Source organism: Talpa europaea (genome assembly GCF_964194135.1).
Source record: "Talpa europaea genome assembly, chromosome: 13".
Classification (NCBI taxonomy): Eukaryota; Metazoa; Chordata; class Mammalia; order Eulipotyphla; family Talpidae; genus Talpa; species Talpa europaea.
In genome coordinates, this window is record NC_140080.1 from 2,766,776 (window position 1) to 2,793,775 (window position 27,000).

Consider the following 27,000-nt stretch of genomic DNA (forward strand, 5'->3'; position numbering starts at 1 on the left):
CAGGTGGTGCGCAGAAGCTGCAGTGAGGAGAAGCTGTTATGCTTGGTGCGGGAGCGAGCGGGCCACGCGTGCGAGGCCGCCGTGATCGTCGTCCTCATCCTGGTGTGGGAAGGCATCCCCCTGCCGCTGGCCGACCAGCTGTACTCGGAGCTCACGGAGACGCTGCGGAAGTATGGCGCCCACACCAACCGCCGCTGCTCCCTCAACGAAGAGTAAGTGTGGGGGTGCGGGCGGCCCCGACTCTGCCCTTGCACATCTGCACAGAGGGGGCAGCCAGCCTGCACCAGAGTGGGCTGCAGGGGTCCATGTGCACACCCCCAGTCCCAGGGACAGACCCCAGCCGGCACTCAGCACTGAGGCACGGTCATCTGGGGCCCTGGCTAGGCCTGAGTTCAAGGGCGGGGGCCACGGCAACAGCTCATCAGACCTCAAACTTGGGAATATTAGCGAGTCCACTGGCTGCAGTGCCAGCCCTTGTGCTTGCTGCGCCTTCCACGTTGCAGCATCTGAAACAGAAAGGAGGTGTGGCGAGACATTTGGGGATCCCGGGCCAGGGGCTTTCCTGTATATACACACAGCCAAGGTAAAATACGTGGCCTGTACGCGTTCTGTGGAAACAGAGCCGAACCAACCATCCGTGTAAGTCTCAGCTCACTCACATCGCTGCCGCTAGTACTGCTAGCGAACACCAGGAACGGGTGGCTGGGGCAGGCATTGCTTCCCAGGAGTATGAGGGTTTGGACGAGGACAGGGGTTTGCTCTTGAAAACGTTGAGCACATCCAAGTACTGGAATATCTTTCTTGCTGTTTTAACCTCAGCCACTTACAGGAAGTGCAAAGGGCCACTTGGAGGGCACCGGCCTGTGCTAGCCCCTGCCGCGCTGCCCCATGTGAACTGCTCCCCTTCCTTCTGCACCCACCACGCTGGGCGTGCAGATACCCTGTGCTGTTTCTGCACAGTGTGCCAGGCCCCCAGCTGGCACTTCCCACCAGCCCTGGCAGCGCAGGGTCTCTGGCTCTGAGGCCTGACCGGGCTCCCCATGGCCCTTAGGAGGCCACAGGTCTAGCGGGCACTGCACTGGCAGGTGGATGCTGCAGCTCCTAGGCGTCGGGGGGAGCCTCAGGGGCTGCGCGTGTGCGGCCTCACCTGGCAGGTATGCCCTTGGAGGCCTTGGATCCCACTGGCTGCAACGGCTTTTCTCAGGACCTCAGCAACACTGCCTTTCTCCTGGAACAGGTTTGCTTGCACATCCACTACAGCACTGGTAAAGAGAGTCAGTCCTTTCTTTATGTTTCTTGAAGTCTCATGCCAACTCTGTCAGAGTCTTTGTAATAGATTTAATTTTAATCTGTTACACATCTTTGGTATTTTCCTCCAAAGGCTTTTCTTTCTTACCCAGAAATGCCCTTACCAGAAATGGAATATAAGAGCAGCAGGTAATAATTCTGTACAAGTTGAAGAACTTGCCTACATTGTCTCAGTTTGCATTAGAAAACAGTGAATGTCAGGGCCAGGGTCTCAAAAAAAAATAATTAAACTGGTTTAAATAGGGGGTAAAACATACACAAGATACGAAGCTTTAATTTTAAGGGCTGATATTGCCAGTATACTTTCGTTTATTGCTGTTTAAAACTTTGGGGTTTAGGTAATTATTCAGATGAAGTTTAAGCTTTGGGCCACTCCTACTGAGGGCGATTCTCCAAAGCAACACAAAAGATGCACTCGAGGTGCATGACAAACAGGGTCGTAAACAGCGGCAAAGACACTTCCCTTAGAGCATCTAAAGTTTCTTCTGTCCCATCAGGTAGAAATTTTACTCTGTATCTACCAGAAGTTTAAAATTAGGACTTTTTGCCAAGAACAGAGGATAACTTCACATGGAAGTTGCTGAGTCCTCATTTTCACAGGCACGTGTGCCTCTTCGGAGCCTGACAACCCCCACGGCCCATGTGGGCACTGGGAGCCCAGAGAGTTCTGACAGCCGCTCTCAGCGGGAAAAATCCAAAAATGGATTTGTGCTTTTTCTTCAAGCCCAGCCAGCTGTTCCTCCTCTAAAGATTCCCCTCTGAGATTTCTATTTCATGACTAAGCCTGACCGGTACTGCTTTGGCAAGCAATCGCTGTGGGCATGTCTGTCACGGTAAGGAAGTCGTAGCCAGGCAGGCCTTCTGCCGTGCCGGGGGCACTCCTGTGACCTTTATACTGAGCATCTCCAGCGTCAGTATTTCTCACCATCTTACCAGACTCTCCCCTCACTTCCAACCCCACACCTGTCCCCATTAGCATCTTAGGTAACGTGGGTTTACAACATTGAGCCAAAGCGCAGACCCTCCCCTCTATGTGTGTGCGCCAGCACACGGGGCCCACCAGGCCCCTCGCCGTCACCCTCCCACGCTGGCCTCTGTGTTGCAGAGGCTTTCTAGGGTTCACTTCAGTGTGCTTATTTCTTGGTTTTGGTTCTGCATATTGCTGTGCGTGAAATCATGCAGTTCTTGTCTTTCTCCATCCGTGTTGTCACAAATGGGTAGTCCAGGCTGTCTGTACGCCACGTCTTAGTCTCTACCCGTCTGTCTGGGAGCCAGTGCCACAGTGAACATGGAGCATGATCCCTGTGGATGTGCTCCGCCTTCTCAGAGAGACATGTCGGAGCGGCATTACTGGGTCCTGGTGAATGTCCATCTTTGAGACCCCTCCGTGCCGTCTGCGTCCCCACCCGCAGTGCAGGAGGCCCCGTTCTCCACACTGCAGTGAGGTGGTAGCTCATTGTGGTTTCGATTCAAATTCCCCAGCCGGTCATGATGGTGAGCATGTTTCCTGTGCCTGTGCCAGCTGTGTGTCTTCTCTGGAGAAGCGCCTACTTAGCTCTTCGCCCATTCTGGGTTGAGTTCTTCTTCCTTTCCTTCGTACATCTTGGGTCTCAGCCCTGTTGGGTGCACACTGTCTCCCATTCAGAAAGGTGCTTTTTCGTTTTAATAACCGCTTTTGTTGTTCACATGGTTTTTGGCTTCATGTACTTCACTGCTTATTTTTGCTTTTGTGTCCCATGTTACTGGAGTGGAGTCCCCACAGACAGCTGTGCAACCATTCTCACCCCCACTAGTAGAAAAGACAAGGGCTTTTTTGCAAAACCTAGGCAGCATGTCATCTCAAAACTGACAGTGACTCTATGTTATCGTTTAATATTCAGACTTTGTTAATCCAAAGTCAGAGAAGAGGAAAGTTCATTCCTTGAATTTGGTTGAGGCTTTTCAGTACAGTGGCTCTAGTTGATGGCATTTAGGGAGATAAACCGTGATTTGTGAAACTCTCAATTTAGAGTGTACAGTTCCCCTTCTGTATGAATGAGATTATTTGCACTGTACCATGTTCTACATTCTGTATTTGACTGGTTCCATACTTGCTTTGTTCTATTTATTCTCTATCCCTATTACCTTCTGGTAAAAATGCTTCATAAGTGGTGAGGAAATGATCTTAGTTCTTCATACCCATTGGGGGGAAATGATGTCTGTATTGTTCCATTGACCATGATGTTCTGTGTGTATGTGTGTTTGTGTGTTTAGATGACAGAGGAGGATGTGAAGTCGGGGGAGGAGAGAGAGGAGAGAGAGGAGAGAGGTGTGGTGCTTAGTGTTCAGGATGTCAGGTGTTGTCCGTGGCACCATGTACCTTACAAGTTTTCCAGAAAACCTTCGTCTAGTGCGGTACTCACCCATTGATGATCACTTCCTGTTTCCATTAGCTTGTCACTTTGCAAGTTGCCTGTTGTTTTTTTTTTGGTTTGGTTTTGTTTTTGAGATAGTCACGTTCCATAAAATTCAAAAAGTATATACTCGGTGGGTTAGTATATTCACAAAGTTGTATAAATTTATCACTCTCAAAAGGAAACCCTATACCCCTTGGCCAGAGACTTCTCCTTCTGAAGTGTAGCCACTAGTCAGCTTTCTCTGTTGTCTGCCTATTCTGGGCATTTTATATTAGTAGAATTACGTTGTGCTTGACTGCTAAGCCTGGCCTCCTTGACTTAGTACAATGCCTTAAGGGTTCATCTCTGTGATAATACGAATATTCTTCTTATGGCTAAATAATATTTCACCTATAACATAAAACTCTTGTTTTGTCCCTCTAATATTACACACATTTTATGAGTTAATGGACATTTGGGTTGTTTCCACTTCTTGCTAGTATGATCAATGTTGCGAACATGTGTACCAGTTACGTATGGGCAAAAAATATGTTTTACCTTCTGGGGTATGTTCAGACTGTTTTCCAAAGCTGCTGCACCACTTTCCATTCCTGTCAGTAGTATATGGATGTTCTCGAGTCTCCACACACTGAGGAAAACTAGTTATGTCTGTCTTATTACAGCCAAGTTTGTGGGTGTGAAGTACGTTCGTGGTTTTTATTTGCATTTCCCTAATGCCTGATGGCATGAGGCATTATTTCATGTACTACTGGCTCTTTATAAATTGCCTGAAGAAATACCTAAAGCTTTGATTTTTTTTTTTTAAAGATTTATTTATTTTTATACAAGAACCAGGGTACAGGTCAGAGGCACGGGAGGGCGAGAGGATTCACCAGAGACAGGGCCAGGAGCAGAACAGGCAGATGGACTGAAAGCACTGCTGAGGGGAGCAGCGGGCATGACAGGAGAGGTCTGCTGCACCATGTGGGTAGCTCCCTGGCCACCCAGGAATCGAACCCACGCTGCAGAGGCTGTGGAGCGCTTCACTGTGCTGCGCTCAACAGCTGCACCACCGGGGAGGCCCAAGCTTTGTTGATTTTCAAATTGTGTTAATTGAGTTGTAAGAGTTCGTTTTATACTCTGGATGTTAGGACTTGACTACTTGCTTGGTTTTGGTGTCACAGCTAGGAAACCATGGCCTGTTCCTAGATCTTGAAGCTGAGGGTTTTCTGCCTGGATATATTACAGCTTTAGATCTTTGATCAATGTTGATCTATGAGGTAAGAGCTGAGCTTCATTCTGTTGCCTGTAGTTCCCCAGGTGTGCTGCAGACTACTCTCCAGTGAACATCCATTTTCCCACAAGGGTGACAAGACCAAGGGTGTATGGGTTATTGTAGGACTCTTGAGTCTGTGCATCTATGTATCTGTTCTTACACAAATACGACACAGGGTTGATTACTGTTGCTTTCAACTGGTTTGGTTTTACAAGTCTATTTTGGCAACTCTGGACCCATTTTATGCCCATATAGGTTTTGGATTTACCTTGTCAATGTCCCTATCTGGGCTTTTGATAGGGGTTCCACTGAATCAGTAGACCAATTTGAGAAGAGTGTATAGTATGTATAGTATGCATATACATACTATACATCTTGATAGTATGTCTCCTAATTATTAACCGTCTGTCTGCTTTTCTTTCCCTAACTGCCCTGGTTAAAGCCTCTAGTAGACATTGAGCGCACTGTCAAGAGCAAACATCTTTGTCTTGTTCCTGGCTTTAGGGAGAAATTCTGTCGTGTTGATGAAGGGTTCTTATGTAGAACGTATTGTGCCATGAGAGGCTGTTGGGCTTTCCTCAGATGCTGTTTCTGAATGTACAGTGGATCCTTAAACCACACAGGGTGTATGATATTTGACTCCTCCTCAACTCAGCTCTAATAATATTCGGTTAACAAACACTTCATCTGTATCTATCACATGTCAGTGTACCTGCACAGTTAAAAGCCCATGTGGTAAGGATCCACTGTAATATGGTGTGTTAGTTGACTTTCATACATTGGACTGACAATTCATTTCTGAGAAATCTCACTTGCCCACATATATAATTTTTATATGTTGCTGGCTTACGTTTGCTAGTATTTTATTTAGCATGTTTTGCATCTCTTGATAATTTATTGATATACCACTTGTCTATATTTCAAACTGTCACATTTCAAGCTGCACTACCAGGGTATACTAATGAAACAGAATGGTACTGGGATAAAAACAGACAGATGGACCAATGAAATAGAATAGAGAACCCAGATATAACCCATGCATGTATGGTCAGTTAATCTTTGTCTTATCCCACTGTATACCTCTGTCAGTCTGTTCAATCCATGGTGATGGGGAAACTGAGTATCACTTGCAAAAGAATGAAACTGGACCCCTCTCTTACACTATCCCCCCCCCAAAAAAAAAAATCACTAAAGTCTTGATTTTAAGACCCCGAACAATAGAATTCCTAGGAAAAAAGCCCAAGAAGTAATCTTACTGGCTTTGTTTCTGACAGTGATTTGTTTAGATTTGACAGTAAAAGCAACAGAAGCAAAATAAACCCTCCATAAAAGGCAGGCTATGTGAGAGAGCCTTCAAACCACATATCTGATAGGAGCTTATGATCCAAAATATACAGGGAACTCATACAAGTCAATTGCAAAACAATAACCTATTTATTAACGGACACTTTCATAAAGACACGCAAAGGCCTCGTTCAGGGAAGTGTGGACCAGAGCCACAGCGAGACCCATGCACTTCGGCTAGAATGGCTGCCACCACCGGGCCCCTTTTAGGGGGTATGTTATCCAAAAGGACAAGCGATGCCGAAGTTAAACACAGCAGTACCTAAGATCTAGCAGCCCTACTCTGGGTATGCATCTCCAGAAGAAATGAAGTCATTCTCTCACGTTCCATATTCACGTCTGTCAGGGTTTGTATACGCACACATATTAAGTACTTAATGTAATATTCACCTTTCCAGAAAAACAAGAAACCCTGCCGTTTTCTTGGCAGGGTGGCATTATGCCAAGGGAAAGAAACCAGACAGAAAGACAAATCATCAAACACAAAACCTTGGATTCAAACAGTAGAAAAGTTTAGGGAACGTGTGTTGGGTGGGGACCCAGGAGAGGCTGGTAAGAGGGCACAGTCTTTTCGTTATCACGTCATTATGCACTGGACCATGTATTTGCTCAGAGTAGAACGAACTTAAACGTTCTTGTCAAGGAATAAGTCTTTGAGCTGATGGATGTGTTAACTCTATGCGGGAACCTACACTCATCAAATCATCTCACTGCACACTTTCAGTATTGTAGCGTGCCAGTCCTGTCTCAAGGCGGGGGAAAGAGCTGCTGAATGTACTTTAGCGAGTACGTTATTTTATTGTGTTCATTTGGTTGCTTTGCTTGTTCGATTATTGTCCTTAGGACGTGTCTGACTGGGGCGGTAAAGTCACTACACTGCCTTGTAGCCAAAAACTAGAAAGCACTCCAATGACTGCCACTGGTAGAACAACTGATTTGTGGCATCCTTACACCCCGGGGACTGACTGAAGGTGCAGCTCCCTGCATTGGTGTGAGAGGACACCCCAGCACAGTGCTGCAGGTGACTCAGGACCGAGCAGCCGCTGCCACAGAGTCTCCATCCCTCTGTAGTCCCGCTCATTTTATACCACATGTGAAGTTTTTAGAGTCTGTAAAAGTTTTTATAGCATAAAAATACCTCCTACTGAGTATAAAATATATGTAGTAAAAATACTATGCAGTGTGTTATACATAATGTATACCTAGTATAAAAATACATTTCAGGAGCTGAGTCTGCACAAAACCAATTCCATGTAAAACTGTCAGAGATTTAGATGTACATATAATTTTTTTCAAAGGCAGAACTAATCTCTTGTGCTTCCTTCCAAGCACTGTCCCCAGTAGTAACAGAGGTTTGGGGGGCAGGCATGTTTCTTTGTGTGGCGCTACTTACTTGGGTAAGTAGTTTTCCTGTGTATTGTGAAGCCATTATAGTGTGAGTATTATATGTTCTTCCCTAGCTGTGAATTTTTCTGCAACAGAAAGTTTGTTTAAATTGTGTTTTAAAGTCAATTAAAATTATTTTCTGTGTGGTGGCAACACCTTAATTTAGTGCAGTCACGTGTACATGTACACACAGACACCCAATATGAAGTTGGTGGCACTGGTGATGCGCTCCGTAGCCATGAACTTGGTCTTTGGTTTCTCAGGAGAACCTGTGCCTGTCAGGGGCTGGACCCAGAGACCTGCGGCGCCTCCTTTTCTTTCGGTTGTTCGTGGAGCATGTACTACAATGGATGTAAGTTTGCCAGAAGCAAGATCCCAAGAAAATTTAAGCTGCTTGGGGATGACCCAAAAGAGGTTTGTTTACTTCCTGATGTATAATCTCTATATTTTTCATGGAGAATTGATGAGCACAGATGACGTGAACAGTCTGGCACACTCCACTGAGCTCTCACTAGCAGAGGATTTCATCTCAGGGATGAGCCCACAACATTTTGAATAGAGCGCAGGCACACCTTAGAGTTCCTTGTAAAGGTAGCATAATGACCATGTGAGACCCAAGAAAGAAGTTGCTGCAGCATAAACTCTTCACATCTATGGCCTTTTTTTTATTTATTCTATGTTAACCCAGAGTTTTCAAGGGCTGTCTCACCAGTATTAAAACTAAACAAACACTTCAGTTTAAAACTCATCTTTTGAACCTGAATTGTAGAAATCACAATTCTGCATTCAGAAAAAAGACTTTCTAGTCACACTGCAAACACCATGAGAGCTGTCAGTGTAAAATTAGTGTAACAAATGTTTTCAGTTATGAACAACATTTCTATTTTAGTGTAAAAGTGTAATGGAAACAAATGAACTCTCATTTCTCATCTAAGTCACTAGTTTTTGTCTTTTCTCTAAAATACCACATTTAACCACCTATGCTATCTTTCCTATTTTAAATGCCATTGAAATATACATTTATAATAGTGACATGTCCCTCTTAGGGAAATTTTTTTTATTTGTGAATTTAAATAGAGAACGGAACTAACGTCCACTACCAGTGGAAATTTAAGAAAATGCAGAAGCTCTAAAAGTCATCATGGAAATTTTTTTCATAGGATTACATTTTCAATAGTAAACTGAAAATGTGCTAGAGGTCCTATTTTCCTAAGAAAAACATGAATATGCCTAATAAGAAGGGGCCATTTTGCATGTCCTTCACCAGTGTACTTTCCAGGCTGGTTACAGAGCGCCTCCCCCTGACCGGGTTTTGTGTACGCCAGCTCTCCTGGCTGGCTCACGCACCCTCTCGGCAGGCAGGGGTCTCAGCTCAGACACCTCCTCCAAGTACATCTCTGCCGGGCAGTGCCGACTCCCAAGATTGCTCGAGAAATGTCCCCTCAAACGAGAACTCCTAGGTGTGCGCAAAACAGCCAAGTATTTTCTACCATTTGACAAAGGGTGAGACTTGGGAGATATGTTCTTTGTTAAAGGAGGGAGAACTGAACATTATTTCTCCTTTCCAGTAACTTTACAAAGTTCTTCATATAGATCACTTTGTAGCTCTGTTCCCTCCCTATTTCACACCAGCCAGCAATGTTTACTTCTATGGAGAGATGATTTAAAGTTAAACAATTAGAAATAGACAATTTAAGCCAAACAAGGGCCGTCACAGCTCATCATCCTTGGCAACTAATGGAGAGGAGTGTAGAATGTGCCCCTTTAGGACCATATGACTTTGGGCCTCCCCGGTGGTGCAGCGGTTGAGCGCTGGGTTGCGAAGCTGCCTGCGGCCTCTGCACCGCCGGTTCGATCCCCAGCTGCTCCCCTGCCACCGGAGGAGGGTCCCACATGGCGCACAGACCTCTCCTGCCGCCCGCTGCTCCCCTCAGCAGTGTCCTTCGGTCCTTCTGCCTGCTCTGCTCCCCGCTCTGGCTCTGGTGAATTCTCTCACCCTCCCGCGCTTCTGACTGTACCCAGTGCTTGTATAAATAAATCTTTAAAAAAAAAAAAAAGACCACATGACTTTGTCTGAACCCTCCCCTCAGCGTGGATTTTATAATGTGCCAGATGCCTGCCTATGTCTAAGCCAGTGATCTTACAGAAAACACTGAGGAGCTAGGTGTTTTAATAGCACATTCAAAAAACAGGTACTATATGGGCAATACTTTCAACTTAGACATAGTCATGTTTTTAAGATGCTTTAGTTTTAGTTAGTGAGGCACTATATATATATATTGTAATCTGGAGCCAAGATGCAGGGAGAAAAAATCAAACTGATAGCCTCGCTCATATAGAGAGGATGGTTTTAGAATTTAATATGCAGAATTATTCATTTTATACAGGAGGAGAAACTGGAGGCTCATTTACAAAACCTGTCCACTCTGATGGCACCAACATACAAGAAACTTGCACCTGATGCCTATAATAACCAGGTAAGCTTAAATAATTATTGACAGTGATTGAACAGTTGATTAATGATGACATACTTCCCTACTCCCAAAAATAGTTGGGAAACAGTGATTTTCCGCACTTGACTACTTAATTAGCAAAGCCATTAACCATGACCTTTATCAGTTATATGAGAATTACAACATCTGAAAGAGCAAATTTTCAGTCTTTGTATGTATAAAGATAAGATTTTTAAGGCTCACAAGCAGATTTTAGTGATTAATTATGTGACCCAAACTATAAATTCTAAGCACTGACTTTTTCACAAGAGTTTGTTTACATAGCATTATGGGTATACTACTTTGTAACCGAACATGCACAAGTCCAGATATATCTGCTTTTGCTAGATCCTCTTACTTTAGTGTGGTCTTTGCTCTATGAACCAAGTAAAACCACTCTTCCTGTGTTGTGAGTGTGTTTTAGGCTACCCCTATGGAGAAGATGAGATGATTTGTTCAGAAATACTCATCACAGAGGCAACAGACTATAAAATCTTCCCTGTTTCTACAACAACAAAAGCATTAAATGAAAATCTCTTACAAACCAGGCACTGTGTTTAGTCATTGCATACATAAACAGCAGCAATGTAGGTTCTAAGGAAATCTCTGTGGAGGAGACAGAGCATATAAAACAGCAATTCCTGAATAGTAGAAGAAGAGCAAATTTCTGAAGGAACAAAAAAGGTAGAGAATGTCACAAATGACCTTGGAGGTCATACAAAGACAGGCAAGAGGTTATACCTACAGGTTAGAGGTTACCACTGGGGTATTTTAATTGTGTGTTGGGGGTAGGGGAGAGAGAAGGAATTTAATTTGAACAGGTCACCGAACATGTGACACTAACAAAAAGTAACTCAGGTGAGTAAGAGTAAATCAGAGGAGGCGGAAGATGTCATAGTCACGGGCCAAAGGATGCAGGGCCCTCAGCCAAGAAAACAGCAGAGGTATAGGGACGAGGAGCAGGAGTGTGAGATTCACCAAACGTAGTAAGCGACTGGATTTGAGGTTGAGCAAGAGAGAAGTGGAGAATCTACCATATTTCCGGTTTAGAGGAAAAATGAGTTTAGGGGAGCGAGTGGGAAGATGAAAAATTTTATTTTGAACATACTCAGGTTGACATTACTCATAGTGTTATTTGATGGAAAAGGAATATCCAGATTATGACTATAGACTTGGAATTCTCAAATACAGCAAGTGAATCCACAACTGGAGTGAATGCAGGTTTTTTCAGATTGGAGATTATACTGTCAAGGGGATATTCAACATCTTAGGGGTGAGTGGGTGAACATAAGTGAGCTAAGTATGCACCGGGGTTAGGAACAGTGAGATTTAAGTAGAGGAAATTAAGTGCTGGAAGTAGGCTGCAGAGGAGAGAAGGCCCACGGCCAGGACTCTCCGCTGTGGGAAGCAGGCAGGCAGCTCAGTCAGCCAACTCCACTGTTGACTTGGTAACATGGAGGATGCCAGTGGGGGTGACATTAGTTCTTTTATGTCCCAGTTGGGTTTGCAGAAATGGATGTGAAGGTTTATAAAATTTATTTTCAGTACTGTTAATAATGGTGGGACTCACTTATTCAAGGGACAGAGCAGTTTAAAAGGCAGCAGAAATAAATGGTCGTTTAAAACGATCAACAAGAGGGCCTCCCTGGTGGCGCAGCGGTTGAGCGCTGGGTTGTGAAGCTGCCCGCAGCCTCTGTGGTGCCGGTTCGATCCCCGGCTGCTCCCCGGCCACTGGAGGCGGGTCCTACTTGGTGTGCAGACCTTTCCTGCCGCCTGCTATCACCCTCGTGCGGGTGTGCGTGTGTAAATAAATGATAAACAAGATAGACAAGCCTCTAGCTGGAGTCACCAAGAAAAAAAAAGCTCTAATAAATAGAATCAGGAGTGAACGGAGAGACTATAATGAGTATCTCACAAATATAAAGGCTCATGAGAGACTATTATAAATATCTTTATGCCAATAAATTGTGTAATTTGAAATGAACAAATTCTTAGCATCATACAACCTTCCAAGTTCAATTGAGGAAGAAAGAGAAAACAGGCCACTTACAGAGCATGCAGTTTGAACAAAGAACTCACTAGTGAAACTGCCTGGTCTATCAAACTTCACAAGTGAACAAATACCTGTCCTCAGACACTTCCAAAAATTGGAGGAGGGGTGCTTCCCAACACATTTTATGAGCTCAACATAAATCTGACCAGTTATTCCTGATAAACATAGATGCAAAAATCCTTAAAATCTAAGCAGACCAAATTCAGTGACACGTTAAAAGCATCACACATCATAACCAAGTGGGATTTATTCCAGAGGTGCGAAGATGGCTCAACACATGCAACCAAGTCAGTGCATGCAGCACTTCAAAGGAGGAAAGATAAATAAGTGATATCAGTGAACAGCTGATAATGTGTAATACCCATTTGTAATAAGGTCGCTCAATAAAATGGGGAGCAAAGGAACGTACCTTAACATAATAAAAACCTTTTATGACAGACACGCACAGCTAACAGCATACACAGTAGTGAGAAACTATAAGCTTTTACCCTAAGGTCAGGTACAAGACAGGGATGTCCACACTTACCACTGCTATTCATCATAGTACTACAAGTCCTGGCTGGAGCAACTGGCAAGAGAGAGGTAAAAGGAGTCCAATTTGAGAGATTAGTATAGTAGCGCCAGCACCACTTGTGGGTCATGACACGGAGTCCCTGTAGGCACTAATATACCTATTAGAAACAATACATTAGTCAAGTTGCAGGCGACACGCTCGGTGTACAATCATCTGGTGCAGATCAAGGAAACAGTCTTATTTCCAATTACATCAAAAAGAATTAAGGACCTAGAAATAAACTTAGTAAAGGAGGTGAAAGACCTCCTTTGTAAGACCTTTTTACAAGAAAAGTTGTAAAAACACTGCTAAAACAAACAAGACCCAAGTCGAAAGGTAACTTCTTTCTCATGGATTGGATTAAAAATTAACATGGTTAAAATGGCCATCTTACCATGTAAGCCATGTCAGCATTTCAGTGGCGTTCTTCAACGAAGTAGAGCAAAATTAGTGGAATTTGTAGGGAAGCACAAGCAACTCAGGATAGCCAAAGCAATCTTGTCAGAGAAGACCAGAGGCATCAGGCTCCAGGAGTACAGCTACCCCACGCATGAGAGGGCACAGAACAGTGGGGTGTGGAGTGAAAGATACACAAATGAACAGACTGCAGCTAAGCCCAGAAATAAGCCCACACTCAAGTAAACAGTTTCTTTCCAACCAAGGAGAAAAGAGTATACACAGGAGCAGGGAAAGTCTCTCCAACAAATGGTGCTAGGAAACCTGGACAGCCACTTTTTGCAAAAGAATGAAACTAGATCGCTGTCTCACACCACACACAAAAATTAACTCAAAATGGATAAAAGACTTGGACTTAAGACCTGAAACCATAAATATACAAGAAGAAAACAGGCAAAACACTCTCATGTTGGCTTCAGGGATTCTTGGGGACTATCTTTGGGCACATTTTGGAGAAAATACTTGCATACCATACATCTGACAGGGGCTAATATCCAAGATCTACAAAGAACTCATACATTCAACATGAACACAACTGTTCAAAATATGGGCACACTATCTGAATAGACACTCTTCCAATAGATACACACATGGCCACCGGCACATGAAAAAGAATTCATCATCACCAGGGAAATGCAAGTCAAAATCACAGCGAGATACACCTCACACCTGTGGGGATGGCCCCGTCAGAGAGACCAGAAACAAGTGCTGGTAGGCTGTGGGGAAAAGGGAGCTGCCTGCACTGTGAGTGGGAAAGCAGACTGTGTAGCCCCTGGGAGGACGGTGTGCAGGTTCCTCACAACAGTACCAGTTGATCTACCGCTGATCCAGAAGTTCCACTCCTGTCGATCAAAAAGCAAAAAACAAATTCAAAGGGATCTATGTTCGCCTGTGTTCACTGCAGCAGTATTTACAATATTCAAGTCATGGAAACAGGTGCCCGGGGACAGATGAGTGGATTAGAAGGTGTGGTGTGTATACAGAGTGAAGTATGACTCAGTTATATAAAAAAAAGAAATACTGCCATCTGTGATAATAAGGACCAACTAGAGGGAATTATGCTAAATGAAATAAATGATAAGAAGAAAGAAATACTAGATGGATTCACTCATATAAGGAATGTAAAGAAACAAGGGAACAAACAAACCAAATGGGGGGAGGGGAGAGCAGGCAAGGGAAGCTTGCCCTTAACCCCAGCACACGTCCTGTGGTTGCCGTGGCCTCTCAACCCCACAGAGACCTCCTAAGCGAGGGGGGTCCATTGGACCCCATTGGACTTTGATGGGAAAAGTATTGGTGCTCTGGTGGTGGGTATGGTAACATCTATAAAACTGTGAATCTGTACTCCTAAATCATACACGGTGTTGTAAACCAAAGTGATCTCAAAAAAATTAAAGAAATAGTAGAGGGACTTATACTGTTGACAGCCTTATCTATTTCAATCAGTATCACAGGGCAATATCAACAATGCTTGGGTTTTTTTTTTTTTTTTTTTTTTTTTTAAGATTTTTTCATTTATACAAGAACCAGGGTACAGGCCAGATGTGCGGGAGGGTGAGAGGATTCACCAGAGACAGAGCAGGGACCAGAACAGGCAGATCTACTGAAATACACTGCTGAGGGGAGCAGCGGGCGAGACAGGAGAGGTCTGCTGCACCATGTGGGTAGCTCCCTGGCCGGCCGGGATTGAACCCGCACTGCGGAGGCTGCGGACAGCTTCACAGCGCTGTGCTCAACCGCCTGCGCCACCAGGCAGGCCCGGGTACTGTTTTAAAAGCGTCATTCTGGGTGAGAAACATCACAGTAAATCAAACAATAAAAAGGAGATGAATTCAGCCTATGTTACTAGATCTGAGGTTTGGCCATTTTTTGCCAGATTCGTCATTTTATAGGTGCTATTAATCAAATGACTAGCTGGGAAAAGGAGCGGACTAACAAAGCATTGGTGTGCTTTTTACTGCTTTGATTTTTAATTACAGACACTCTAACACATGTGATTTTCTAAGTATTCATATTCGACCCTGTTACATTTTGGAATATTTTGTGCATTTCTCAGTCTGCAGTTCCAAATTTTGAAGACACTATAAGCTGTTTAAGTTGTAATAAGAGGATTCAGCATCATTCTTTAGCATTAGTCCACTGTTCATGACCCACTGCTGTGAGGGGATACTAGTCAGTGGGGTGGTGTTAGCAACGGGGGGCGGGGCACTCGCTTAGGAGGTCTCTGTGGGGCTGGGAGGCCGCAGCAGCCACAGGGCAAGTGCTGGGGTTAAGGGCAAGCTTCGCTTGCCTGCTCCACCACAGTACATGAAAAAGATGCAATGCTTAAATGAAATCAAGGAATGGCTGTGAAAGGACAGTGTTTTCTAGATCATGCAGTAAGCCCTGTCTGCCATGACGTGTGTGTGTGTCTTAATGTGGCCTAGAGAGCCAGTCGGCCTACCTGACCATTCCACACATTATATGGGAAGACCAAGGAGACTGGCTGCTGTCCTAAAACCTACCATTTGGTCTATGTCACCTCTCCAAGTGTTCTTATTTCTCACATGAGAATGTTCTTCCTTGCTGTACTCCTTGATTTCATAGTTATAAAGTTAAACTCCATTGGGTCTATGGAATTACAGCAAAGGTTTTCTCAATTTACATATTCTTTCAATCCAGCACACCTATTTGCTCCGTTCTGTGGTTGTCTCACCATTAAGTTCTGGGCCTGAACAGCAGGTTCAGATCTCAATCTCGTGCTTTCTCCCCATGTGGGAAGGACACGTTAGACCAGTGCTGTCCAAGAGTGTCCTCTGCACAAGGGGAGTTGTTTGTGAGTGCTGTTTAGCTGATGACCACTCATCATACTGGCTGAGCCTTGGTGTGGCCTAGAGCAACTGAGCTCATGGATTTTAACTTCAATTACCGTAAATGTAAATAGCCCCTTGTGGTCCGCGGCCACCAGCAAGGCACAAGGTCATCAGAAAACCATGGTTACCTGGTCTTACAACTGTCTTCCAGCCATGGGAGAGGAATTTCTAGGAACTATTCACAAATCCTGCATGGTATGTCTCATGACATGGCAAGAGTCTAAACACCCAATGACTTTGAATATGATTCTAGTAAGGGAACAGAATGGAGCTAACCAGACCACAGCTCAAACCATAGTCACAAACCACACAGCTATGAAATAAGCTAGGCAAGACCCTCACTTTCTTTTGACCAGGGTCTTGTCAGGTACAACAGAAAGGCGTGAACCCGGGAGTAAATACTGTATGCAGACCATCAAAAAGTTTATCATGGTATCGGTTCAGCTTCTAGGCCTATATTTACTTATGTATACTTGTGGACCGTCTCATATATATGTGAAAAATAGTTTTTAGATAGAACAATAAGGAGTACAAGATAGTAACACCAGAAGAGAGAAACAGCAAAGATAAAGCTGTGATTCCCCAGCTCACTACCTAAGTGCTTTTAAAGTCCAGGGCAGAGAGGAGGCATCCACACAGACCCCAGGGTCATCCCTGCCAGGATCTAAGGAACACAAGAGGAGAGGACTCTTCATCAAGAGCTATTGATTCTGCTGCATGATGAAGACCGTGCGGGAGGAGAGTGCCAAGGGCACAGACGGAGCAATCCCTTCATGTCTCGGCGCTGCGGTGCTTCTCCTTGCTACCATCTGGAAGAAAGGACTTCTCAACACCCAAGCGACCAAGGAGACTTCAGAATCCCGAGGCCGAGGTTGTGTGACCCAGTAGGCTGTTCTGGTTCCACCTAAAAATGCTCACAATTAAGACCTGAAAGCATCAAGCCTATTTCCAGTAACTTAGACACATAGCAGAACAAGTTTTACAATCTACCAACAAGGTCAGATTTCCAATTTCTAGCATGCCATCACCACTCACCAGGCCTACAGAGAGACAGCAGCAAAAATAAGACCCACAGTTTCATCAGAAATGAAAGTGACATGTGAGAACAGTGTGTGTATAAGGACATTTATCGTAACACAGTCACTCTTTGTTCAAGAAGATGAAGGAGCATGAGCACGATAAAGCTAAGAAGCTATCGGAAGACCTGCACTGAGCTCTTAGAGATGAAAATGTCTAATGGAGAGACAGAGTGTAGGCGAGGGGGAACTGACAGAAGGTGGGTGGACCCGAGTACACCGCAATAGTTTCCAGAGTTGAAGGCCTGGTCACAGACGCGTGGAGCAAGGTTTCCATATGAACATGCTAATATATGTGGTGCGGTTCCCAGGAAAGTGGACAAAAAAATTGTGAAAGAATATTTCCATAATGGACAGAATGTTTTTCACATGTTTCAAAAGTTTAAGCTCTTGAACCTCAAAGCTCAGCAACTCTGCAAGCCCCAAACAGTGGGGCTGGCGGGGTCGGGCACACACGAGGAAATTACAAAAAGGCACGTCACGGTTCCCTTGCCTAGAATGAGCGATAGAGAGGAAATGTGACAAGTAAATGAAGACAACAGACTTCTTTCATACAGTGGCAAAATGACACCAACAGGAAACTTGGTGTCAGGAAAGTGTAAGACAGAGGCAAGACATCTTTAAAGTACCAGAGGGGGAAAAAAAGTAACCTAAAAATCTACAACCAATCCAAGCAATTCTTAAAAGACAAGGTGAGTGAGCATTTTTTTTTCAGACTTTGCAAAGCTGAGCTAGGTCACCACCAGCAGGTTAACACTTTGAAAATGTTCAAACCCACCAGTAGAAAGAAAACGAAAATGAAAACATCCTAAGTGGTAAATGTGAGAAAAGGCCGTTTTCTCTTATTTTAAACAATTCTTTAAAAGAGAATTTGCTACTTGATGTACATATTAACAATATACTTTCAAATTTGTAACCTGAAAAAGCACAGAAAATGGCAGGTTGGAAATATGCTGTTGTGAGGGCCAGTGGCCACTAAAAATTGTATAGAGTTTAGTCTACCAATAAAGAGATGAGAAGAAAATCAATCCAGAAGAGATTTTTTAAAAGACTGTGGAGCAAAAAAAGGTAATATAAAACAAATGTCACTAGGGTATATTTAAACCCCACCTTACCTATAGCCATGTTTAAACATAAATGATTTTAGCATCCTCGATAAAAAGGTAGAGGCTTGTGACATTGAATAATACAATGATACTGAATAATTGTGATATTAAAACAACCACCAAAAAAGACACTTTAAATATGTAGCCATAAATAGGTTAAAAGGTAAAGGACAGGCGCAGCGGTTGAGTGCTGGGTTGCGAAGCTGCCCACGGCCTCTGCAGCGCCAGTTCGATCCCCGGCTGCTCCCCGGCCACCAAAGGAGGGTCCCACATGGTACACAGACCTCTCCTGCCACGCCCGCTGCTCCCCTCAGCAGTGTATTTCGTCAGTCTGCCTGTTCTGTTCCCCGCTCTGGCTCTGGTGAATTCCCTCACCCTCCCGCGCTTCTGACTGTACCCAGTGCATGTATAAACACAAAACAAATAAATAAATAAATAAAACATGCCTCTATTAAAAAAAAAAAAAAGGCAAAGGACAGAAAAGGGTATGTCTAGCTAATGCCAGGCTGCTGTGATTGTATTAATAGCAAGGAATATTATATAAAGAGGCTGATTAGTAATAAGGCAGTTTACTAACAGCACGATCCTAATAAGTATGTATTTAATAATAGAGCTTCCAATTAAACAAAAACTAATAGCACTGAACAAAGAAATAGAAAATCCATAGTCAGATTTCAGTGTAATCTCTTTCAAGAACTAACAGAACAAGGAGACAGCAACTCAACGAGGAGACAGACTTGAACAACAACTTGACTTCGTGGACACATACAGAACTCCACACTCAACACCAGAACGAAGAATATTTCCAAGCGTATAAGGGTGATTTGCCAAAATATATTTGGGTCATAGAAAAAGTACTGATAAGTTGAAAAGTCTCACAATGTTTTCTGATCACAATGGAACCAACAAAAAAAATCTACCAGGTTACCTACAAATTCCTCATTATCTGGGAACTGAGCAACATATTTCTAAATGAGTCAAAAAAGATCACAAGGTAAATAAGAAAGTGTTTCACACTGAAAGTGTGTATTGTGACCTTGAAATTTCTCTAAGTCTTGGTTAGACATTTATAGCATTAAACATTTACATGAGAAAAATAAATTCTCAATGATCTATATGCTTCCACTATAACAACCTTGGGAAAGGAAAACAATGAAAGCCCAGTAAGACAGAAGGAACAGAAAAGAATTCAGTGAGGTGGAATGCTGAACAGGAGGATAAATCAGAGAAACCCAAGAAGCTGGTACTTTGAGGCAAAGTGACTAAGGAGAACAGTTCAGGAAAAAGACATGCCAATATCAAGAATTAGAGAGTACCGCTACAGGTCCTACAGACTTGAAAATAATAATAAAGACGTGCTAGTGACAGCTTTATGCCAATAAATTCTGTGACTTATATGAAACAACCAAAACTCAGTAAAGAAAAAAGTAATACTGTGCTGTGATGGTGGTAGAATTACGGGGACACACTTGCAGGGAGAAAGAAGGTATTACACAAAAATGAACAACAATAGGGCCTCCATGGTGGGCTAGGGGTTAAGTCTCAGCACTATCATCCTACAGCCTGAGCTCAATCCCTGGCCAGCGAGGTGACCCACACATGGCGCAGCAGACCTGTCCTGCCTCGCCCGCTGCTCTCCTCAGCAGTGTATTTCAGTACACCCACCTATTCTGTTTCCTGCTTGCCTCTGTTGAATCGTCTCACACACACCCCCACCTGCACTTCTGGCTTACACCCCAGTTTTTCTACATAAAAAAAAAAAATCTTTAAAAAAAAAAGGTAAGAAATTTTTGAGAAGTAACTACCCTGTGTCTATAAAATAAATTGAATTTGTACTTCAAACTCTTTCCCCCAAAAAACCCAGGCTCAGATTATTTCCCTACCAAATGTGGAAGGAGAAATAGCATTAATTGAGTGGAAACTGTTCTAGAAGATAGAAAATGAGCCACTTCCCACTCTTTGGAGGTTGGAAATATCCTGATAATGGAACAAGAGAGAAGCCCACAGTCCAGTGTTCTTCATGAGAACGGATACCAAAATTCTCAACAAAATTTTAGTGAATTAGATCCAACAATGTGTAAAACAGGTAACATCTAACTAAAACATCATAGCCACATGGGCTTATTTCACTAATTCCGGGCTCATTAAAGTCATTTTAAAGAATGTCACATCTGTAGATAGGAACTTCCTCAGCCTGAAAAAGAACATGGATAACGAAAACTACAGCCAACAGCATACTTAATGGAGAAAGACTGGAACAAGACAAGGGGGCTGATCCTCGCCCCGTCTATTCAACATGTAACTAGAAGTTTTAGTGCACCAGATGAGAGAAAGGAGAAAGCACATGAGCTGGATAAGAAGTCAAGCTGTCTTGTTTGCAGATGACACGCCCATCTGCATAGTAAGTCCCAAAGAATCTACAAAAGACTTGTGGGACTAATAAACGGTTTAACAAAATACAGATAGTGATCGTAGTTTTGCAATTAGCAATAAACAAAAACTAGAATGAAAACCAATAGCATGTAAAATAGCATGAAAAAATAGGAAATTCCTTGGCATACATTTGACAAAAATATGCAGGACTTGTGCAAATGAGAACCCAGAACGCTGCTGGGAGACGTTACAAAGACAAGTGACTGCAGAGACCATGTCAAGGGATTGCAGTGCAGCCGTGAAGAAGAGACCAGTTCCCCTCAGTGAATGAATGGACTCAACACCTGAGCTGCCGAAACCTCACCAGGGGTTTTGACGAAAATGCCGCGTTGATTCTAACAATGGAGAAAGACGAAGGACCTGGAATCGTCAAATAAATTTTTAAAGAACACAATCCGAAGACGCCCTGGAAATCTTCCTTCCCTAGTCATAACACAGTCTGCTCTGACAGAAATGGAAATTATCCACCTTGACTCTCTTCACCTCACGGTGAGCTACCCACAGGAAGCCCTGCGAGAGGCAGACAGCCTGGGGCACCCGGAGTCCCGCGGGGGTGGGCACGGCCTGGAGGCGGCCCCACCACGGGCTGATGGGCGGTGGCTCTTGTGTCATAGGCAGATGCTGCCTGGGGCGACTCCTGCGCACAGTGGCCTGTGAGTCACACCTGAACCCCTGTCACGTCTTACCACGTCAGGGCCCCTCTCTGTGTCATCGCGTCATGTCTCTGAGCATGAAACATTTCTTCAAGTTCTACAGAGCTGGTGTCCCGAGGAGCCTGGCCAACCTGGTGTGGACAGGTGGTGGCACCGTGTAGGACCCGGGTTCTGTCACACTAACCCACATGCGGTGTTTTTCAGATCGAATATGAGCACAGAGCACTGGAGTGCCGGCTGGGGCTGAAGGAAGGCCGTCCCTTTTCAGGGGTCACCGCCTGCCTGGACTTCTGTGCCCACGCCCACAGGGACCTGCACAACATGCAGAACGGTAGCACGCTGGTGAGCGGGGGGCCAGGTGGGGGCTGGGGCAGCACGGCGAGAGGGTCAGTCCTCTGAAGCCTCCTGCCTCGGCAAGTGGCGCTCTCCCCAGAGGGTGGCACAGCTGCACAATCTGGAGCTTGTTGGTGCTGCTGTCAGCCAGTGGGGAGCGTGCCAGCCGCCGGCGGCCGGAGGGATCGGGGTCTGGCAGGCTGCGATCGGTTAAGTATAAAGCCACGCCAGGGCCAGGGCAGTAACCCGCCTCGAAGAGAGACGGGTAAGCGACAGACGTGTACCATTGCCACAGTAACCCCCTTAGTGTGTTCAGGGAGCTGGTGACAACTGGCACTAGGGTGAGACGGAGCTGGGGAGGGCCATGTCTGTCCTAGGAAGGAGGAGGGGTGCTGCTCCCCGGGGCGGCCCTGTGTATCGAGGGCACTTCCTGAGCCGGGACTAACTGCAGCAAAGGTCAAGTGCAGAAACCTCCACCCTCAGACACGGGCATGACGAAGGCCGGTGACCTCAAGGCTGAGGATGACCCACAGGAGGAGGCCATTCAGGTTGCAGCTCACGGGGGAAGGGGGGTGTCACAGAGGTGGCCAGCGGTAGTGGGAAGGGGCTGGGGCCGGGAAACGTCTACTAAAGTAAAGAGGGTGAGGCTCTGAGGCTGTGCAGGCTGCATAGGCTGGGTCTCTGCCACCTTCTTCTCTTTGCGTTCTAGTAAAACCATCCTTTAAAAGTGAAAACCATTGAAGAACAGGCAGGCTGGCTGGCCGCGGCCGGAGACGGCTGGGCTCTGGCCCAGGGAAACCAGCAGGAGCTCGTGCTCCGCTGTCTGCACCCACCGAGCGCCTGCTCCTTCTGGGGCGTGGGAGGGGGAGAGAGCTGAGGACACCCCTTCAGCGCAGGCTGAGGGGCTGCAGGACCCAGGTCTGTGCGGGGAAGGGACGGGCACCCAGGGAAGGGGACCAGGCCTGGCAGACTTTGCCCCATGGAAAGGGAAAGCGTCACTCCAAGGCCATCTCCTGCTACCCACGTCCCGGGTGAGTCTGTTCCCGCAGATCCTCCCGAGAGGCTCTTGCACGGGTTCTCTGTGACCTGTGTCTTCACCAGCCATGGTTCGCATGGTTTTCCGTTCACCGAGAAAACCAAACACTGAAAACTCGCACTGAAAACTAGCCAGCAGTCTTTCCTCAAAGCCCGCCTGCTTGTAGGCAACAAAAGGAGCAGAGGATCCTTAGCAAAGGCCAGAAGTGGGGTCTCTGTCCTCCCAGAGCGCCCCGTCTGGGCAGTGGCGCCGCAGGGAGGCGCCAGGAGGGAAGCAGAGCGCAGAGGCGGCCACCACGCTGTCCTCTCCAGTCCCCAGGACTTGGCCTCCACTCTGCACCCGGGGGGCATCGTGCAGGCGGCAAAGGCGAGTTGGGGGTGCGCAGGGGAGCCGAGCAGCCTGCACAGCCGTCCCGGAGGCCAGCGGCGGCCCCTTGGGTGGAGGCGGCGCTGGCTCCGGGCGGGGCTCGCCCAGGTCTCACCTGTGCCCCAGGGGTGACAGCACAGGAGGGCTTCGTCCCGGCGGGGGTGCTGGGCCACGTGGGTCCGGGGAGCGCAGCGCGCACAGGACAGGCCGCCACAGGCGCGACGTCGCGGGAGGGGGCGGCGCGCGCGCCTCCTGGGCTGACCCGCGGCCGCGGCCGCCCCTCCCCAGGTGTGCACCCTCACCAGAGAGGACAATCGCGAGATCCGAGGGACCCCGGAGGACGAGCAGCTCCACGTGCTGCCTCTCTACAAGGTCTCGGACGTGGACGAGTTCGGGAGCGCGGAGGCGCAGGAGGCGAAGAAGCGCAGCGGCGCCATCCAGGTGCTCAGTTCTTTCCGGCGCAAAGTCCGGATGTTGGCAGAACCGGTCAAGACCTGCCGCCAGCGGAAACTGGAAGCCAAGAAGGCTGCGGCTGAAAAGCTGTCGTCCCTGGAGAGCAGCAAGAGCGAGAAGGAGAAGGCGGCCGCGGCCCGGGCCAAGCCGCCGGACGGCGCCGGCCAGGCCAAGCAGTTGGCAGGTAACTTGGGGGCGAGGCGCCGGGGCGGCGGGCCGCGCGGTCCTGCGCTATTCAACGCGAGCGTTTTGAACTCGGGCTGCTCTCAGCTGCGGCCTTAGTTCTGCCCCAGAGTCCACTTTCCAGCCGCCAGGCCTGCTTCGCCCCGGAGCCGGCGGGGGCCGCCCGTCCCGCCGCGCCCGCGCGCGGAGAAGCCGGTGCTCTGAGGCGCAGCCGCGGGCGGCCGGGCAGCGGTCCCGGGACCCGGGCCTGACCCGGTGGGGACAGGTAGGCCAGAGCGCAGGGAAAGAGGCCACTAAGAATAGAGGTGGATGTGATGAACTTTAAAAAAATAATAATAAAGCAAAACTGAAAGCAAGTAAACCGAGAGCTCGAATTTGGCGGTAGCACGAAGACAGCAGCACAGGCGACGCGGTACAGTCTTTCCAAGCGCAGACCCTAAACCCGGGCGGGAAGGGGAAGGAACATTCCAGCACGACCCGAAGTTGGAAGCCCGGGTAAGAAAGCAGGATTGTTTGAGAAGAGGGCTGTGAAGCCGGGCTGCAGGGGGTCCAGAGGGCAGGAAGGGAGGCTCTCTTGCCGTGCAGGGGGCGGGTCCCCGCTGTGTGTGTATGAGGGGTCGGGGGTGTCTCCTGGCACCGCCCCCACCAAACAGAGCCAGCTGCGCAGCCCGGGCCGGCTGGCGCGCTGCTGGTCCCTCCGGGGCTCCCTGCCTTTTGTCTGCAGTGGAGCCGCAAAAGCTCCTTCCGAGCATGGGGTGTCCAGACCCCAGCGTGAGGCGGTGTCGGCCCGGCTGTTCCCCCGAGGAAAGCGTGTCAGTCAGTCTGCTTGGAAACAGCCGTCCTTGCGCACAAGCTCAGAAGGCCCGGGGGAGCCCCACGCCCGCTGCGGGCGCTCCTCCGCCTCCCGGGAGGGCCGCGGGAGCAGCTGGAGCCGGGCGCGCCCCCCCTTCCTGGCCGCCGGGCCCCTTCGGTTCTCAGCCCCACCTGCACCTCCGTTTACGGGATCGCACTTCACATTCCTGTCTTAAGGACACCCACAAAACAGCCTGGCTGCTCAAGGTTGCGCTTGAGAAGCTGACAGTTTCCCCAGCCTGTCCCCGGCACGGGAGCGGGCGGCAGGTTACCAAGATGCTGGGGCGCGTGAGCGGCTCAGTGCCTCCCCTCGGCGCGCCGGCGCCCCCGAGCACTGCCCGCCGCCCGGGGGCCCCTCACAGGCGCGCGCCGCGCCCTACAGGGCAGACGGGACCCGGCCTCCACCACAGCGGGGCCCGGCGGGCACGCCAAGGGGCGGCCAAGGCCCGTCCTCGCGGCTCCCGGGCCGGACGCGGGACACCGCGCAGGAGGCGCGCGGGGCCTCGGCGCTCAGGGGGGCCGTGGGCGCCAGGAAGCGCGTGCTCGCCTCCCCGGCGGTGCCGGGCCCGGGCTGCCGTGGCGCCGCGAGCAGTGGCCGGAGCCGGCCGCCGCCGTGGCCTCGCGTGGGGTCTGGCTCAGCCGGGGGTGCCGGGCAGCCCCCCGCGGGCCTTCACGAGTACTAACCAAGCGTGCTTGTCCCCGCTCTCTCGTCCTGTCCACAGAGCTGTTGCGACTTTCGGGACCAGTCATGCCGCCAGCCCAGCAGCCCCCGCAGCCCCCGAAGCCGCCGCCCCAGCCCCAGCGGCCCCAGGGGCCCCAGGAGCCCCCGCCCCCCGCGCAGCCGCACCCCTCCCTCCCGAGCACTCACGAGCCCGCCGGCTCGTACCCCTCCCCGGGGCCCGCCGGCCTGTGCGTGAGACGGGCCGCCCCGGCGAGCCCCTACCCCGGCTCCGCGCACGCTGCGGAGCTGTATGGGGGCGCCCCGCCCGGGGAGCTCTACCCCGCCGCATCTCAGGCCCCGGGGCCCTATTTGAGTTCGTCGAGCCCCATGAACCCCTACCCCGGGCTCCTGACTCAGAACCGCCAGTACCCGGCCTACCCGTGCAACGGCGGCGTGTCGGTGGACGCCTGCGCGCAGTACCTGGGCGCCTACGCCGCCCCGCCCCAGCCCGTGGACCTCTACAGGTGCCCCGGCCCGGACGCCCTCGCCAAGCTCAGCCTCCCGCCCATCCACACGCTCTACCAGCCGCGCTTCGCCGGCAGCCAGACCTTCCCCTCCAAGTACCTGGGGTACGGGCACGAGCGCCTGCCGGCCGACGCCTTCAGGGGCTGCGCGCTCAGGCCCGGCGCGCACGCCGTGGGGCCCTTCCCGCCCTACGCCGGCGCCGCGCTGGAGGGCCGCTTCGTGGGCGCCCCCTCCGGGCTGCCGCCCGGCTGGCGCCACCCCGGCCTGGACTACAAGAACGGGGAGCACCACCCCCCCGCCCACCTCCTCCAGAACTACGCGCCCGGCGGCCTCTTCGGCGGCTCCCTGGGCGGCCTGCGCCTGCCGCGCCCCGAGAACGAGCTGCTGGCGCACGCCGCCCACGGGTTCTCCAAGCTGCTGGCCCCCGAGGGCCCGCCCAAGCCCCCGGAGGCGGGCCGGCCGGAGAAGCCGCCGCCCGCGGCCGAGGACAAGGACGACGTGTGGTCCGACAGCGAGCAGAGCTTCCTGGACCCCGACATCGGCGGCGTGGCCGTGGCGCCCGCCCACGGCTCCATCCTCATCGAGTGCGCCAAGCGCGAGCTGCACGCCACCACCCCGCTCAAGAACCCCAACCGCAACCACCCCACGCGCATCTCGCTGGTCTTCTACCAGCACAAGAGCATGAACGAGCCCAAGCACGGCCTGGCGCTCTGGGAGGCCAAGATGGCCGAGAAGGCCCGCGAGAAGGAGGAGGAGGGCGAGCGCCACGGGCCCGAGCACGCGCCCGCCCGCGGCCACGGCCACGGCCGCCGGCCCAAGCGCGAGCCCGCCGAGCCGCACGACGCCGCGCAGCCCACCTGCCTGCGCTTCATCCGCTCCCTGGCCGAGAGGACCGTGTCGCTGACCACGCAGTCCACCGTGACCACGGCCCCCTACGCCTTCACGCGGGTCACCGGGCCCTACAGCAGGTACATCTGACGCGCCCCGGGCACGCGGGGGCGGGCGGCGCCCGAAGGCCGGCTGTGCCAACGGGGGCGGCCCCTGCGCGCGCGCGCGCCCGCGCCCCCCCCGCCCCCCCCCCGGGAGGAGAGGGGACCCGTCCTTCCCCGCGCCAGTGCTGCGCGGCCCGGGACCGAGCCCGCGACTCCCTCCATCTGGTGCTGAGGACTGGAACCAGGACTTTCACCCTGCAGTTCTCACTGTCGTCCTCGTCTCGCGTTTCTCACGG

The 27,000-nt window shown here is 49.2% G+C and overlaps 1 protein-coding gene across 1 annotated transcript in view; it reads left to right on the forward strand.

Annotated features, from left to right (window-relative positions):
• Positions 1 to 26,750, forward strand: part of TET2 (tet methylcytosine dioxygenase 2) — a gene marked incomplete at both ends in the record, with an annotated part of 34,052 nt that extends 7,302 nt beyond the window's left edge. The window contains 6 exons of the mRNA XM_084251986.1: positions 4 to 212; positions 7,953 to 8,103; positions 10,077 to 10,166; positions 21,568 to 21,705; positions 23,387 to 23,735; positions 25,309 to 26,750. Coding sequence (XP_084108112.1) covers positions 4 to 212; positions 7,953 to 8,103; positions 10,077 to 10,166; positions 21,568 to 21,705; positions 23,387 to 23,735; positions 25,309 to 26,750 — 2,379 coding nt within the window. The remainder of the gene's footprint in view (positions 1 to 3; positions 213 to 7,952; positions 8,104 to 10,076; positions 10,167 to 21,567; positions 21,706 to 23,386; positions 23,736 to 25,308) is intronic.
• Positions 26,751 to 27,000: the final 250 nt, after the last annotated feature.